The sequence below is a fragment of the Epinephelus moara genome, chromosome 21 (genome assembly GCF_006386435.1).
Source record: "Epinephelus moara isolate mb chromosome 21, YSFRI_EMoa_1.0, whole genome shotgun sequence".
In the NCBI taxonomy this organism is placed as follows: Eukaryota; Metazoa; Chordata; class Actinopteri; order Perciformes; family Serranidae; genus Epinephelus; species Epinephelus moara.
This window is the reverse complement of record NC_065526.1, coordinates 3,888,391-3,905,872: the sequence shown is the minus strand read 5'-3', so window position 1 is coordinate 3,905,872 and position 17,482 is coordinate 3,888,391. Positions and strand designations below refer to the sequence as shown.

At 41.7% G+C, this 17,482-nt stretch overlaps 1 protein-coding gene across 2 annotated transcripts in view; it reads left to right on the top strand.

Annotated features, from left to right (window-relative positions):
* The window catches only part of efr3a (EFR3 homolog A (S. cerevisiae)), a 592,036-nt gene that overhangs the window by 452,494 nt on the left and 122,060 nt on the right, over positions 1–17,482 (top strand). For both annotated transcript variants that reach the window (XM_050074483.1, XM_050074482.1), the window contains exons 3-5: positions 1,509–1,585; positions 7,696–7,823; positions 14,331–14,481. In XM_050074483.1, the coding sequence (XP_049930440.1) occupies positions 1,509–1,585; positions 7,696–7,823; positions 14,331–14,481 (356 nt within the window). The remainder of the gene's footprint in view (positions 1–1,508; positions 1,586–7,695; positions 7,824–14,330; positions 14,482–17,482) is intronic.

Below are 17,482 nucleotides of genomic sequence, written 5' to 3'. Positions count from 1 at the left end.
ATGTGGAGATCAGTTCCAACGGCAGTTGAGCTGGAGGGTTTGTTAATCTGTTCACTGTTGCAAATAAGACACGCGAGTTGTTACTGCAGTTTCCAATAATTTCAGAAAAGTACCTCTCCCTTGTTCTACGTAAGATCTGGTTGAACACGTACAACTTTTCTTTATAAATTTCATAATGAACATGAACCAGTCATTTAGAACTGAAGAAGCTTCTTGGATGAGAGGCGCTTACGAATATAAAATGATGATGATGAGGTTTTTTTTTTTGCTGGGGTATGTACCCAAAAAGGATATTCTCTTATGTCTAGAATATGGTTTGTAGGCCGGGGTCTCTGCAGCTCCTGCGGTTTGGATATCACACTTGGCCATATTGCGATTTTGATAAAATTGTGGTCTGTTGCTCCTTCAAGACACGAAAGCACTGACATTAGACCGATGACACTCTGTTCTGACGGCCACGCTCATTGATCAGGAAGGAACGTTCACAAATCTGAGCACAGTTTGAGGATTGTTGCCAGTTTACTGCTACTCCAAACAAGAGTTACGTATGTAACCACGGCTCTGTGAAATCTTCCTCAGTCTTGTGGTCTTAAAATTAAATTCTCCAGACTGCTGAGAGTTCTGCTCAGAGTGAACTTTGCTTTGTATTTCAGGGGCAGTGAATACACAGCGATGTCTCAATCAAGTCACGTTTTCACAGATTTTTTTCAGGTCCTCAGGACATGATTACTGGATCTGATCTGGAAAAAGGCGACAAACTGCTGTTGCAATAATCCCTTTGGACCGGGAATTGATAGTATTGACCTTACAGGAGTCAGCTACCTCTAAACACTGACAATTTTTTTCTCACTTTGATTTTTACAAAAGCACAAGTGTATTCAAATGTCAGTGAACACACCGCAGTCAGCCTCTCCTCTGCAATTTCCTGATGGTTGACGGGTCGGCTGCTCCCCAGTCATTCCTACTGTGACTTTAACTTATTCACGCCACATCCCGGAGCCTCGACTCTGATGACTCATCACTTCTTATTGACTCAGAGACTGCTGCTGGTAATACTAATTCACGCCAGTCAATAGGAGATGACCTATCACAGCCACTTCTGAATCCAGAGTAAGTTTGGATTGTCTCGGCCTCTCAGAGATCGATGTGAGTCAGAGGAGGAAAATAGAAATATGTTTTGCAGCCAACTGCATCACCAGGTCTTCATTGTTCATTAATCTGATGAAAGCGGAGAAATTGAGCTCCTCTGCTGGAGTTAGGGACGTATATGAGGTCAATATGAAAGTCCTAGATTGTTAATGTTTTCACTGTTGAGTTTCCAGAGCGCTCTGTCCTCTCAAGTCCTTACAGGTTTCGTTTTCACCACAGTTTTCTCATCTCTCGGCTTCTTGCAGCCTTTATCTGATTCATATTTGCTTCAGTCAGACCTGATGGCAGCAGTTTATGAATGAATGTCAGGAGGTCTGTGTAACCTTTGCTAATAGTCATGTCTTTGTTGTCTGTTGCAGGAGTGTGTGGCTGCTGTGGGCCGCTGAGGCCAAGGTACAAACGCCTGGTGGACAACATCTTTCCTGAGGACCCCAAAGTAAGTCAACGCAAGCATTATACTTCCTCAATTGAATTAATTTTAGTGAAGCTGTAAGGCCAGTGTGCAATCTGTGGCTTCTAAGACTAAATTTTACTGTAATGGCTAGGCCTGTCAGGGTAATTACATTTATTGACTTGTCCGATGATAACTGGACATGACCTTGAGCCTTTTGCTGACGAAAGTTGCCCGTTTTGTTCACGTGTGTGTTTGTTTACAAATAATGTCACCAACATTTTAGCCAACATGATGCCAGAATAAACTGCAGGGTTTCCAAACTATAAAAGACATCAGCTAGAGTTTGCTAGAGTTTGATAGAGCCCCCGTATCAAGAAAAGGACATGGACTAAACATCTGAGTCAAAGTAATAAATAACTTCATAATAAACTAGTCCATACCCATTGGTAGCTTTGTCACCTTCTACCTATGCCAATCCTCAATGCCTATGTGCAGTTTCACATAGACTGACCAAGTCAGTGAGGAGAAAAACGTGGAACACACACACAGACAGAGTTTTCATCATTATATAGTAAGATTAGGACCTGAACATCAAACTAACCGTAAGGATTCTAGGTGAGTGATTTTTATTTAAGGAGCTATTATATTTCCTCAAAGTGAACCTGAGATTCTCAGGTACACAGTGACATTGACTTCATGTACGCAGCCTCCATGCAGACGGTGATCAGAGGTAGGCAGTATTTGTGTTACTTCATTCACCCATTAATTGTCTGTAACCGCTTACATGATCCCAGCTGACACTAGGCAAGAGGCGCGGTTCACCCTGGACAGGTCACCAGACTATCAGTGCTGACACATAGAGACAGAATACCATTCACACTCATGTTCACACCTGTGGGCAGTTTAGACTCACAAGCTGGGAGGAAGCTGGAGAACCGGAAGTGAGCAAACGCTTACACAGGAAGAACATGCAAACTTTAGCCAGCCAGCAAAATCGAACCCAGAACCCTCTTGCTGTGCTGACAGTACCTTGTCTGTAATTTGTAAAAAGTAAAAATGTGATGTGACACAAGATACTTTAGATTGGAGTGATTTTGTATTTTTGAAATACTCAATACTTTCTCAGTTATTCATAAAACATAAAAACCAAAACAAGATCCAAATCCAGCATTTGGCTGCACTGTGCATGAAACACTAGAGGGCTTTTATTTTGAAATGAGGGCTCTTCATTTGTAACCGGAAGTAGCAGCAGTCGGTTAACCACAGACTTACAGACATTAGCTCTTGCACTAATAGCACTACAGCGCTGGACCAGCGGGCAAAAACTGAATGTAAAACTTGTTATGACAAAGAACAATACACTGTAGGTCCCAGCGGGGGATCAGTGGAGGCAGTGTAGCCATCGGCCACTATTAGAGCAAAGTTCTGCAGATAACAGTAGTTACATTAAAATTGGCATTTTACATGAAAGTAAAGCCAGGACAAGAAAGCTGTGGGAAAAGCGTCTTTCCCAGTAAATCCCAGTGTCTGAGCATCACAGTTGCTACATCAGACAGCATACGGCGGTCACAGTGTGGGTTGTTAGCAGCATATTAACACTGTGTTTGGTGCCCAGTTGTTACCACAGTGTTGAGATTGCTGTGGAGACCCAGTGACACCTCCGCCACCGCAGAGCTTCGCAGCCACAACACAGAAATAATTGGACGACCACCGAGCCAAATGGAAGCTTCAGACTTTCATGACTGTGGTTATTAAATGTGATATCGCTTTGATAACAGGACCATGACAAGTTATTATCACCAGTTTGACCCCCGTTAATTAATACGCTAAATGTGCCCGTTTTGTTTTTTCAACTCTCACCCTCCCCCCATTATCTTCTCAAGGGCCTTCGGTGTAAGCGAACAGGTGCAGTGGGAAATCGAAATGCTCGAATGGTCGAGACCTTGTCAATTTAATTATCACTTGCTGAGAGCCCGAGGAGCCGAAAACACTCAGGGGACAGCCGCTCTTGAATTAACTTCCTCCTCTTCATGCATGACACCTGGTGGTAACATACTTACATTGGCTTTCTGTTGTCATGTACAGTGTGATGCTGAAGTATATATGCCTCCAGAAAGGAAACAATCCAAAAGAACTTCCTGTTCCCATTCTGAGAAGGAGTGAAACCTCAACCTGTGTTCGAACGTCTTGTCATTAGTTTTAATGAGGCAGACGTTAAATCAGAATAAAATTCTAACTGTATTTCTTTCACTCAGTGCCGTCTGACATGTGTTTGGAAGAGTTCTAATTATGTGCAGTTTCAGTCTGTAAGATATTTTCTGAGCAGTGATCTGCGGTGTTCAGTTATTCGTCTTTAAAGCATAGAAGCTGAGCCAAACACATTCAAACACCATTTTACATGACTGCTAGTTTTAATGTCAGTGTCAAACTGAGGAGAGTTTTAGGAAATGGAGACAGAGTATAATGTATTTAAGGTATGAAGTGAATCATTTGACTCAGATTTAGTTGCTCAGTGACTTTTCAAGGCACATTTACTGAAGCTGAAACTGAAATATTCCTTTGAACAGTTCTTTTTACATTTTAAATTGGTCTTGATTGGTTTCACTTGTCTTCGTTGCTCATATATAGACTTTAGATCTTATGAAGTTTGGAAAGCAACCATCGGCATCAAAAACAGGGAAGATAGAAAATAAGATCCAGATATTGATGCCCAAACCCAACCTCATCGTCACCAGTCATGTTTTTTACTATTCAGAATTTTTCTTATAGTCAACAAATCTCAGGAAAAGAAATATTTAGGATCAGTTTCAGGGCTGATTAAGGCATCTGACAGGGATTGGCTATACTGAGCTATATAGAGCCTGTTTTGATCCTTTGTTATGCCTCCACGCTAGCGATAGCTGTAGCCAGAGGTTTTATGTTTTTTGGGTTGTCCATCTGTTCATGCATGTGTTCCATTCTTGTGAATCTCAAGAATGCCTTGAGGGATTTTTTTTATTTTTATTTGACACATTTGTTCACTCGGACTCAGTGATGAACTGATAAGAATTTGGTGGTCAAAGATCAAGGTCACTGTGACCTCACATAACATGTTTTTGGCCATAACTCGAGAATTATTACGCTAATTATGACAGGATTTCATAAAAATGTCTTATAAGATTAAAATGATGAAGTAGTATTGTTTTATATATTAAAGGTCAAAGGTCAACTTCATTGTGACATCAAAATGTTTTGCACAAACACTTTTCTGACCATTATTTATGGTCATATCAGGGACAGAAGGGGAGACCGATACTGAAACTTGACTCTTTTCTGATTGTATAGATCTTCTGTGTTGCCGAGGGGAAGATGTGTGTGAAGCATCCATCTTTTCACAAACATGGTTATAAACTATAAGCGCATTTTGACTGGTTTACAGTTAGAGATGTAGCGATACCACTTTTTCCTTCCTGATACCGATTCCAATCCCTGAACCTTAGGTATCTGCCGATACCGAGTACCGATCCGATACCAGCGCTTAGAATAAAAATGGATAGGATATGAATTGTTGTATGTCTCAACTCCTAAAACTCTATGTAAAATATTAAGAAATAAACACATAATAGTAGACTGAATGCCATAAAACTTTTTATAAAGTTATTATTATTCAGTGTTGACGCAGATCAAGACACAGGTTAAAGTGCAGCCACACAATTTGGTAAAAAGACATTTTAAAGGCTACAGTAGAATGCTTTCTAAACTCGGTTTCCGTTTCGTTTGCCTGTAGTGTGCGTATGCGTAATGACGTGAGGCATTACGTGGTATCGGATTGGTCATAGGCTGTACTCACCGATACCGCATTTCAGGCAGTCTCGGAGGCATTTCCGATACTGGTATCGGTATCGATACAACTCTATTTACAGTCATACAACTGCAAAGCGGTAATTCTAGTTTTATTTCAGCTGTCACACAGATGTTTTCAATCGTCAGTCGTCGTCAACTCTCCACTGTTTGTCTCTACTCACTCTGCTGAGCTCCGTGTGTGTGTGAGAATTGGGGCTGAGCCCAGCCTGCGGCAAAACCACATGCCATAAACGACAGAAAATGCAGTATGAAAGTTTTTATTTACGTTATTTACTGAAGGTACAAGCAGCGTGAGCATGAGAGTGTCCTGCATTTTGTTGTCTTCTATGTGCATGGTGTTAATTGTGCAAGATGCCATTAAGCATAATTTATTAATGCAGCCTGATCCACGCAGAAGATGTACACACAATTAAAATAAACACTGAAACACAACAAACACTGAAGCATACTTTCTTAAAGGAAGAACAAAATTACCTCGAGACGTTGACAAGGCCAAAAAGATTGTGTGTTCTTTGTTTTACTGTATTTTATACAGTAAATAAATAAAAACATTAAGGCAACAGTTTGGATGCAGGGATTTTTTTTTCTCAATGCATTTCAGAGCTATTCAGTTATAAGGCATATACACTGGATTGATTTTAATAACTGTGAAGTACTTAAACCGTACACTGAGCAGCTAGAGGTATTGGCTCAAGGTCAAGGTTACTTTGTTGGTCTTCCTTGGGAGAAATTTGTTTTGGATAGAGAGAAACTGCTGCGTCCAACCAAACATAACAATCAGAAACAATAAGTTAAACCAACACTGTAAAGACATTAAACATTAAATAGGACACATGCAAAACATTCGCTTGTGATAAAACACTGCAAATTAGGCACTGCTAATTAGAATTACAGGGTATACTACTGCTACCTGGGTATAGAGTGTGCCAGGGCTGACGTCATAACCCAGAAGTTTAGCATCACGCTGGTTCCCGGAAGAGAAAGTGAATGTGATTTTTGCATTGCGTTTTGGATTATGTCAGAAAATAAGCTCTGTGGCTAACACAAGTTTATGATACTTACAGGTTTTGTTCAGCGAGATAATCTTCACATATGAACACCTTTCATACCACATTTGAAGCTTAAATGCGATCGCCAGAAGTAAAAAGCTAACGTTAGGCTTTAACGGACTACATGACTACTCCAGGGTCGCATGACTCTTGACGTCACCGCCACTAAGCTTTCAACTGATTTCGGCTGCTTTATTTTAAAAACATTGTATAATGGGGAAATCGGACTGTTTAAGCTAAATAAGAAGCTGTAATGGCGGACTGCCAGCACTCTCGCCTGTTCGGGGGTGATGACGTTTAATGTCCCCGACAGGATTTGTAGTCGTATTGAGCAACTTGTTAGCAACCGCCTTTTTTACGACACGTAAAAGCTTCAAAATTCACAAGTAGGGTATTTACTGACGTGTTTTATGTCGTAGAACAAAACCTGAAACTCGCTTAAGCTTTTGTTAACCACAGACCTTATTTGAGGCATTTTACCAAAATCCCATTCAAAAAACGTATTGACTTTTAGACGAGAGAACCGGAAGTGCTAAAAGCGCTAACGGAGTTCAGGGATTACTGGCACACTCTATTAGGGCACATATTTACTTGTTTACTTACAAACTCACATATTCCCCTTCATAGTTAAATATGGGACTAAGTATTGGCAGACACTGGGGCAAAAAACTTGACTGTGACATCCCCAGGCTGTCTACCTGTCTGTGGCTCCTGGCTCCAAGCGCATTGGTTCCTACTGAAGACATAAATCTAGAAAAACACAAATATAAAGTTATGATTTAAAAACCAAGGTCTCAGTAATTTCCTCAAACAGCTGCTTGGTTTAGTTTTTACCAAACAAACAGGAGGAAATAGTGACTTTGGGCACTATTTTCAGTGGCGGATCGACCCACATTTGGCGCTCAAGTAAGTATTTACGATACGATATGATGCCAAATGATACACTTTATTGTCTCCGTGGGGAAATTCGTCTTAGGCTAAGGAGCTGCACAAGTATTGCTGCCTCACAATAACAGTCCAGAAGAAATAAAGCATACAATATAAAAACATAAAAAATATAACAGTATTGCATCAACCATTCATGTATTTGCAGCAGCAGGACGGTGTGTGTAGGATTAAAACAAAATAAACATCAGTGTAAACACATTTTACAGTGGAGCTCTACGTCACACAGGAAGAAGATACATCAGGCTTTGTTTCACCTCTCCAGACTTCTCCTGTAAATAATGTGACTGTGGACCGCCCTGTGTTTTTCTTCAGGATGGCCTCAGTAAATCAGACATGGAGAAGTTGACCTTCTACGCTGTGTCGGCTCCAGAGAAACTGGACAGGATCGGAGCTTACCTGGCTGAGAGGCTGAGCAGAGATGTGGTGCGACACCGCTACGGGTGAGTCACTCATTCGACCTCGAGTTTGGTTTTTATTGCCAAGAAAGATTGAGGCTTCCTGTTTACCTGCAGAATTGGAGTAATTTTGCTCTCACAGTAACACACGGCAAACATTTATACAGCTCACACAGTTTCACACACTGACGCAAGCAGACCAGCTGTAGATGTTTTTTTCAGTCAAACAAGAAAACACACAGAAATCTTTCACATCCTGCAAAAACATCATCAGTTTTTCTGATGTCTGTTGAGGATAAAGGTCAGAGAACGAATAAAAATGATGCACCTTAACCCTCAGATCTCGCCTTGCAAGACAGATTTCCACAATACGCATTTGATAAAATGAAACGGCTCCAGGCAAAAAACAAAAAAAACAGGTTGAGGTGAAGCTCTGAGCTAACTCCATAACTCCAAGGCTACATTAAACCTGGGGTGGAGAAGAGGAAGAGGTTGTGGAAGTGACGAAACACAGTGTGTGTGTGTCAAACATCCAAATTCCAATCAGAAATAAGAGGACAAGTGAAAAGATGCATGAAGGTAGTTTGTAACAGCCCAAAATACATTTTTACACCTTAAGCCTTCTTTCCTTCTTTTTACGTGCATGATAAACGTGCTGGTGTGCATTGTGCCAAAACACTTGTGACCTACACTTAATGCTGTACCTGAATGCACCCTGTGTAGACACACTGTGATCGAAGTTGTGTAGTAATATACAGCATACTACACAGCCAATCAGTATGTGCTACATACTGCCTGTTAAATTAACAATTAAGTATGTCTTTACCAGCAGACTGTTCACACTGAAGCAAACTGAAGTAAAGCGATACGTCTTCTCTGCATCATGACTGTACCGATCGATCACGTTACCTATCAGAGCTACTGAAAGAAAATTGTTTATTACAAATGTCAATCAGCATAACTTCTTCCACTCTGATGTTTACCAGTATTATTTCAATTATCAAACATTTTAGTGTTAAATATAGGGCTGTAGTCTCCTGGTCGATTAGTTGATTATTTGGTCGCTATTCTCTCGTCCAACCAAATTCTCATTAGTCGAATAATCGCCGTGTTACTTTCATAAGGTGAAAAATGCTACATCAACAGCTTTACAGGATTAATCCATTATTTCCTGTTTTCTGTGTTATTCCTTTCACCCCCGTTGTTGACAGAAAGTTGAACTCGCCCACCCTCACGCTCAGCATCGCGGTGACGCAGACCTACTGTCTGTCTCTGTAAACTGAAACCATTTCCCTCAGTGGAAACGAAGCTTTGATCTACTTATATTTCACAGATAAGAAATGCTAAATTGTGAAGACAGTAAAGCCTCCACTAAAATAGCATTTTAAGTCTTGTGTGTGATTTATCCTGGCTTCATATGAGCAGAGGAAATCACTGTTCGTCGCTAGGCTAATTTATACAATGTAATTTGGGGCGGCAGTAGCTCAGTCCATAGGGACTTGGGTTGGGAACCGGAGGGTCGCCTGTTCAAGTCCCCGTCCGGACCAAAAATTCAAGTCCCCGTCCGGACCAAAAATGTGGAGCGTGGACTGGTAGCTGGAGAGGTGCCAGTTCACCTCCTGGGCACTGCCGAGGTGCCCCTGAGCAAGGCACCGAACCCCCCAACTGCTCGGAGCGCCTGTCATGGGCAGCCCACTCTGACATCTCTCCATTTAGTGCATGTATAGGTCCAGTTTGTGCATGTGTGTGTTCGGACCTGTGTGTAATTGACAACAGAGTGTAAAATTGAATTTCCCCTCGGGGATTAATAAAGTATATAAAAAAAAAAAAAAAAAAAAAAAAAAAAAAAAAAAGTAAAATGCCATAGGCTGGCGCTAATAACGTTAGCATGTTGTATTTGCTTGGAAAACGTGTTTAGTATAAGACAGTTGTTTTGTCAGTGAACCTTAGGGTGACCGTATTTTGATTTCCAAAAAGAGGACACTCAGCCAGCCACGACGTAGCCTACTTAAATGATACTCGCAGTTTACTCAAAGATGCCTTATAATTTTAATATATTTAAAGTTTAAATGTATGGATAGAAAATTCAGTTATATTACAAAATAATATCTCTCAAAGACAGAAATTCAGATAGGTCCCTATAGATAGGGGACACATACACACACTAGAGTGTGGCTACCCGATCCGAGTCCGACGGGTCCCGACAGCAGGCCTACCCGATGGGTCGGGCCGGGTTTGGTCAAAAATGTATAAATTGTATTCGGGCTCGGGTTGGATTCGGTCAGCTTTCAGTGAAAATGTAGTGTAAAAATAAATAAAATCCTATTGTCTGTCCTGTTTATTGCTTGGGCACTGTTATTTACGTGACAACACCTGAACATAACACACACACACACACATATTGGCTGTTTGTTTCTACCTCTCCCCTCGCTGAAGTCTCGGACCTTCCGCCACCTGCCTCCGCCTTGATTAAACGCTGAAAATAAAATAAAATAAAAGAGGGAGACAGGTTTTTCCTATTTTATCTTATTTTGTTATATTTCTCCCTCTCCCCTCGCTGGAAGCGTCGGACCTCCCGCCTCCCACTCCCGTCTCAAATACAGAGGTCTCTCTCTCCGCGGAGCACCCATGGTGCACCCCCGGCCTGTTAAATAGCCTGTAACTATAACAACTGTGTGACACAAACTCAGTGTTTTAGTAGCCTAATTAAATAATGTCACAAGTAAAGATAATGTGCAGATTTTTTTTCCTCCACGACTAATTGATTAGTTGAAGATTATGTTCGACTTTCGTCGACCAAGATTTTCTTTGGTTGACTACAGCCCTAGTTAAATATGATTTATACATTACATATGTAGGCGCCTGCACTGTTCCTCTAAACTATATCTTAAGGTCAATCACCATCATTAGTGATTATTTTGTCTAATGGTTAATTATAAACAATATCTGCCTCGCAGTCCGTCATTAGACAGTCTGAAGAGCCGCAATGCATGTGGGGGTGGGGGAGTATGACTGGTAATCTCATGTCTTGTACTCAGAAGTTCGTGCTGATGGAGTGTACATCTGGGCCTTTCTCACATACACAAAATCCACTTGCTATGCTGTAGGAAAACTCTACGTACTCAAACATCCACTTTGGACGACTCAATGATGAACTGATCAAAATTTGGTGGTCAAATGTCACCGTGACCTAACATAACATTTTTTTTGGACGTAACTCAAAAATCCATGCACTAATTATGACAAAATTTCACACAAATGTCTAACAGGATAAAATAATTAAGTGATGACATTTTATATCCAAAAGGTCAAAGGTCAGCTTCACTGTGACAACATCATGTTCTGCAAAAACATCAAAGGTCAGCTTCACTGTGACAACATCATGTTCTGCAAAAACACTGTTCAGGCCATTACTCAGCGTCATATCTCAGGAACAGAAGGGGAGACATTTGGTCAGATACTGAAGTGGTGACTCTAATCTTGAAACTGTGCTGATTGTATAGATCCTCTGTGTGTGAAGGATCCATGTTTTCACTGACATGGATGTAAACTGTATCTTCACTGGTTCACAGAGGCATATAACTGCAATGTGGTAATTCTAGTTTTTAATGCAAACAGTCCTAGAACATTTACAATGCCCCTCACTTGTCTATTGACCGCATTATATGACAATATATGACGCCTGTAAACAAAGCAAATAAAAACCATGCACAAACTGCTTTGTGAATGATAAAGGGACATTTAACAACACGAGGCAAAGAAAGCTCTCAAAGAAATCATCTTTAAACTCATCAGAATGACTTGTGTGATATTAAAAGTCTTGTTCATTTACATTTCTCTGAACCTCTCAGTGCATTCTGCTCCTGGAAACTAATTAAAATGAATTGAGACACAAAATCTCCCTCATGTATTTCTAAAAGAGGACTGACAGCACCAAATCAATACAGTGATTATAATGTCAGAAATGGTGTTTAATTGGCTGTGATTTTTATTCCCAGAAGCTGACAGTCAGAGAACAAACACATCTCTCTCTCTTCCATCTGTAATCGCCCATGTGTCGTTACAGAACCATTTGGCACGTCCCAAAACACTCTGTCCGTCCAGTGAAGTGACATGTCCACATGCTCGGCTTTGTTATGTCACTCAGATCCCAAAGCTGTCGTTGGATTTGGCAAAGCGTTTTCATCCCAGATGGAGCAAATTGATAAGTCGCTTTCTGCCTCTGTAAATTCATAACATGTGAAGTCCACAGACGCTCTGTCCACAGTGTCCACCTGGAGACGAACCCACAGAACTGCAGTGATCCACAGTAACGCTGCAGAGACTCTTTTTAAGAAATAATCAATGTCTAGACTTTAGGGTGTGTGTGGAGACCTTGGTGATGTTGCGTGCAAGTGTCAGGCACGTTATTGCAGTGAAACAAAAGATATTGGTATTTGTTGGGATCTGTGCCTCACCAAGGGCCTGACCTCGTACAGATCTCTAATTAAAGTATAAAAATGGCTATCAGAAATAATTATTAATTATGTTCAAAAGCCATTTTTACATTTTGATTGGAGATCTGTTATGAGGTCGGGCCCGTGTTAAGGCTGAGTTCTAACAATGGTCCCCCTCAGTGAGGCATCGATCCCAACATATGTTAGAAAGATATCAGTGTAGACAAGACTTCATTTGTCATGTCATGTGCATGTCATATTATGAGGAAAAGACTCTTACAGATTCAGTTAGTTTTTCCAAACTGCCTGAATTTGAAACGTCATCTTAATTTTCACAGCATCCAAGAGGCAGATCTTGAGTTCAGTTTATGCCTCCATCAGCAGTGAACATTTAACTGTTAATACTTAACACTAATTCTGTGAGTTGGCCTGTGTTGTGGTCCAGTGGTTCTTGACTGAAGACTTTTCTTGAGTAAAAAGAACCACTCTATTGTTGTGTTAATGGATAGAATAGACTATTCCGTCTTCGGGTGTGCCATATCATCTCGTTCACAATAATACTGGTTTAACTTCTAATCTCATATTAAAACATTTATATTGTGATACTCGCAATATTTCAATGTGCATGGCTGAAAGCAAAATTATTACAGACTCTGTGGAGGTTCCAAAAAGAGGAGCAGCTTCAGTAGTGTGGAATAAATTACGGCGTTGTTAAGGCCATGACACACCAAGCCGACGGTCGGCCGTCGACTGAAGTTGGGCTGTCGGCGAGCGTCTGTCGGCCTAGTTTTTGCGGTGTGTCCAGCACCATCGGGCCTTCAGCGACGGCGGTGGCGGCTTTTTGGCCAATTGAGCATGTTGAATCGGCGGCAGAGCTAGTCGGTGAAAGAGATCACTCTGATTGGCTGTTTAGGTTTTATTCTCTCGCCCCTGTAACGAGTGAATCTGCCTGTAGTGAAACGGGGCCTCGTTTTTCGGTGTGTCCCGCACCGTCGGCACTTCGGCATCGGCGTCTGTGGCTTTTCGGCCGATTGAGCATGTTGAATCGGCAGCGGAGCTAGTCAGTGAGAGAGATCACTCTGATTGGCTGTTCAGGTTTTATTCCCTCGCCCCTGTAGCGAGTGAATCTGTCTGTAGTGAAACTGGGGCTAACCGGTGCTTCCTCCTCAGGCTCCACTTCACTCAGCTGCCCCACAGACCCGCTGCTTCTTCCCACTTTAACCTGAACAACAAACCTGGGCTAGCTGGGAGCAGCTAGCGGAGCGTTAGCCGCAGCATGACCGGAGGGAAGCACAGCCAGTTAGCCTCCGCTAGCCTCCCAGCTAGCCCCGGCTCTCCGTTTGGATCCAACCGGAGCACCGAGCCCTGGTTTGTTATTCAGGTTAAAGTGGGAAGAAGCAGCGGGTTTATTGGGCAGCTGAGTGAAGTGGAGCCTGCGGAGGAAACACCGGGACCGTCTGGATGTAATAGTCCGTGGAGGTGCTGCGGTGCTCGGCTGCACAGATAGGAAACCCCTCGGCTGACAGGATGTACCACTCTCTCACTCCGCTGTCTCTCACACAGGCGCAGAATGTACGTGCCACTTGGCAACAGTTGGCTTTCATCGCCGCTAGTTCTTTGATGTCGGTTGGGTGTGTCCACACCTTTAGACTTGGGACTTCTCAGACTCTTTTAGTGACTTACCGCTCAGAGGGAACTCATTCAGCGGCTCCTCTGGCAGCAGCACAGTGTCTGTCCCTCTCCTCTCTCACCGTGCACACAGGAGTCGGTGTCGTCAAGTGATTCTGTCATAAACCTTTGGTAATGCAAACCTACGTGACGCTTGTGGCTCAACAAGCGTATCCATAAATGTGAGTGTGTGATAGTTGTGGTATCATAACAGCCTGTCACAGGTTACAGCGTGATGATTAGAGGAGAAATGGCAGAGCATAAAGGTCCAGGTGGGAAAAATAAACCAACTCAATCATTTAGGATTTCACTAAAAGAAGGAAATCACCTGTTGATTTATATATATAGATCCCAGGAGACATTTTTTGTATTTGGGAGCTGTTTAAATGTGTAATTAGTGGTAGATTTTATTTTGTTGAACTATTAATATTGTAACACCTGTGTGCAGGAACGTTGTTATCGCCATGGAGGCTCTGGACCAGCTGCTGATGGCCTGTCACTCTCAGAGCATCAAACCCTTCGTGGAGAGTTTCCTGCACATGGTGGCCAAGCTGCTAGAGTCCAGAGAACCAGACCTGCAGGTGCTGGGGACCAACTCGGTAAGACAAAACCTTCAGTCTGGTTGGGACAAAAGCATCACAGCGAACCAACTGACTGTTTCATCTCACATGAGCTTTTATTGGGTTTTTATGGAAAACAAGTAATTCTTTTTTGAGAGGGACTTTTGAACTTTCACAAGATTTCACAAGAGTGCAACAGTATTTAGATTTGCTGACGGTGCATTCAAACACACACATTCAGGACTGTCGATGGTTGTTAGAGAGCAGGATCCAGATATGGTGCCATGAGGAGGAAGACGATAAGAGTGAGAAGGAAGGAAAGAGAAGGAACAGAAGAAGTAATTTCTGATCCTAAAGTTAGCCGCTCTAAACATGCAAAGCTTTAAGTGGTGACATCCAGGAGGATTCAGAGTTGCGTTATGACACAGTGGATGTAGATATAACAACAGCTTTACAAACTGTTTTAAACTTGGATATAAAGAAAGAAGCTTGCTGTGACTTGTGCAGGAATTTTACCTGATTTAGTTCATTATGGATCCTCTGACATGTGATAAAACTAACAGACAAGTCAAAAATACTGGATAACTGAATATAAAAATTAATGCTATTATTAGTGAGTTTTTATTTTACTGCAGTTTAAATGAATTAAAAAGCTTGAACCTGCAATCTGAAAGATTTTTCTTCTTTTTCTTTACCACCGATCAGTTAATAAAATGAATTAAAACATTACTTCACATGCAAAGACACGGCCATTGTAATACATTATGCAGAAAGAAAATTGGAAGTGTGGTGAGGAAATATTAAGGTTGCATAGGGAAAGAAATGCATTTTTAAATAGAAAAATGAAATGAGCCAGCGAAAGATAGATAGCAGATTAGAATAGATTGTATTTTATCAGCTGATTGGTGGTAAAGAAATTAACAGAAGCTTTTTACTTGCTTTTATTCACACACTGATTTGAGGTTAAAGGCAGGGTGATTTTACATTTCAGGTGTGATAATGTCTTCCTTCTTTAGTTGGCCGCGTTTCTGAAGTGTTCCTGAAGTTATTATGCTCTTTATTTTTTTCTGATGTTTATCAGCAGCCCAATCCCAATTCTCCACCAAATCTCAACCAAGGAAATGAGACGCCACTCACATACATTACATCATCTGTAGCATTAGTCAGCTAAAAGTTCTGAATAAATGCTTAAATTGTTAGCTAAAGTAATGAACATGTCCTCATGAAAAGGAACCTTAAACAACAAAAGCAATATTATACAAGGACTAGTCCATACCCACTGAGTGCACAGTTGCCCACGTACAGTTTCACATGGTGTGTGTTTGGGATACAGGTATTGTACTGTATTGAAAGTACAGTAGTACCATTGCCAATAGTGGGATAGTTAGTGGGCTAAAACTGTACATTAGTAGTTGAGGTAGCACGTTGAAAAGCAGATAGTTAAAGTGTTTATATGTTGTATTGACTTAAAAGTGGGGCGCACTGGTAGGTCACATTGGAAAGGTGCGGCTAGCCCTTGTTGGCCTTCCTTCTTTGCTGCATGTCTTCCGTGTTCTCTGTCTCCCATCCTTCCTGTCATGCTTCACTGTCCTATGAAATACAGGCAAAAAAGAAATGAGCTCTCTAGTGCCCCCATTTTGTTTGATGGGGTCAATAATGGAGGGGTCCCCTCAGATTATGTGTGGTCATATGCCTACAAAGTTGCGTGGTGATGGGTGAAACCCTTGAGATGTTATACACCTTTATGTGATGAGCCACGCCCTCCGCAATATTCATTGCCTTATAGAAGCTCAGTTTTAGTAAGTTTTCCAACTTTTGCCAAGAGGGAACTTTAGATATTGGTCCCTAGATTATGTTCACCCAGTTTCATGCAGATCGCTCAAACTTCCTAGGAAGAGATCCATTTGAAGTGTTTTTCAAAAAATTCAAAATGGCGGAAAATCTATATAAGCGGAAGTTATGGGTTCTTGAGGCAAATGTGTTCCTCATGAGGAGAGGCATCTCTGTGCAAAGTTTCATGTCTCTACGACATACGGGGCATGAGATATGCCCATTCAAAGTTTGCAATTTCAATCGGTTGCTATAGCGCCCCCCTTTGGCCAATTGATGTAATATTGCTTCATTGGCATCCTCCCATGACCCTCTACCACTGTGCCAAATTTCACATGGATTGACCAAGTCAGTGAGGAGAAAAACGTGGAACAGACACACACACACACAGACACACACACACACACCCATAGACATTGCTTGTTCCTTACGTTTAATCTGTCACAGTTCGGGAATTTTCTTTTACCACTCTTTGTGGAGTCTGCATCTAAAAACACTCTGCTTAAAGGGCTTCCTGGAGGACTAGATGACCACTACCCTTCAATCCACCAAAAGAAATGGGACACCCCACCCTACACAGTGGCACTCAAAACAGAGTGGTAGGGCCAAGGGGGGAGAATTGGGATTGGGCCCATGATCTTGTGCAGTGGAGTACCTCCCTCCAAGTTTGAGAATTTAAGCTACGTAATAGCTTCTTATACTTGAATTTATTTGCTTAATATTCACAAAGCAGTTTCAGTTAAGATTCTGTATTTGTGAGAATCCCATTTGCTGTGAAGCCACACCAAAATTAACACAGAGCCACAGTCCGTACTGCACACACACACACACACACACACACACACACACACACGCAACAAGCAGAGCATAAAACGCATTGCTCAGCTGCAGCCCAGAGGTTGATGTTGGTGGTTAAATACCTAATTTAACTTTTACTCTGGCAGTGGAAATGTCCCTTTACCATTTCCTGTGAAAGACTAATTATTATTAGCCTCTATAAGCCGCCAGCAAATGTCAACCCCATTTCTCCTTCCAAGGCTTCTGAAGGTGAACCAAAGTTTTCTCTCCCTCCTTCCGTCTCGATGCCTCCCACTCTGAGCCTGTCGTCCTTGCCATTGTTGGCGGTTCATCTGAGCAGGAAACAGAGCCGAAGGTTTAGATGCGAAAGCCTTTGCATTATTTATGTGTGGTATTTAGAGTCTGACAGAGG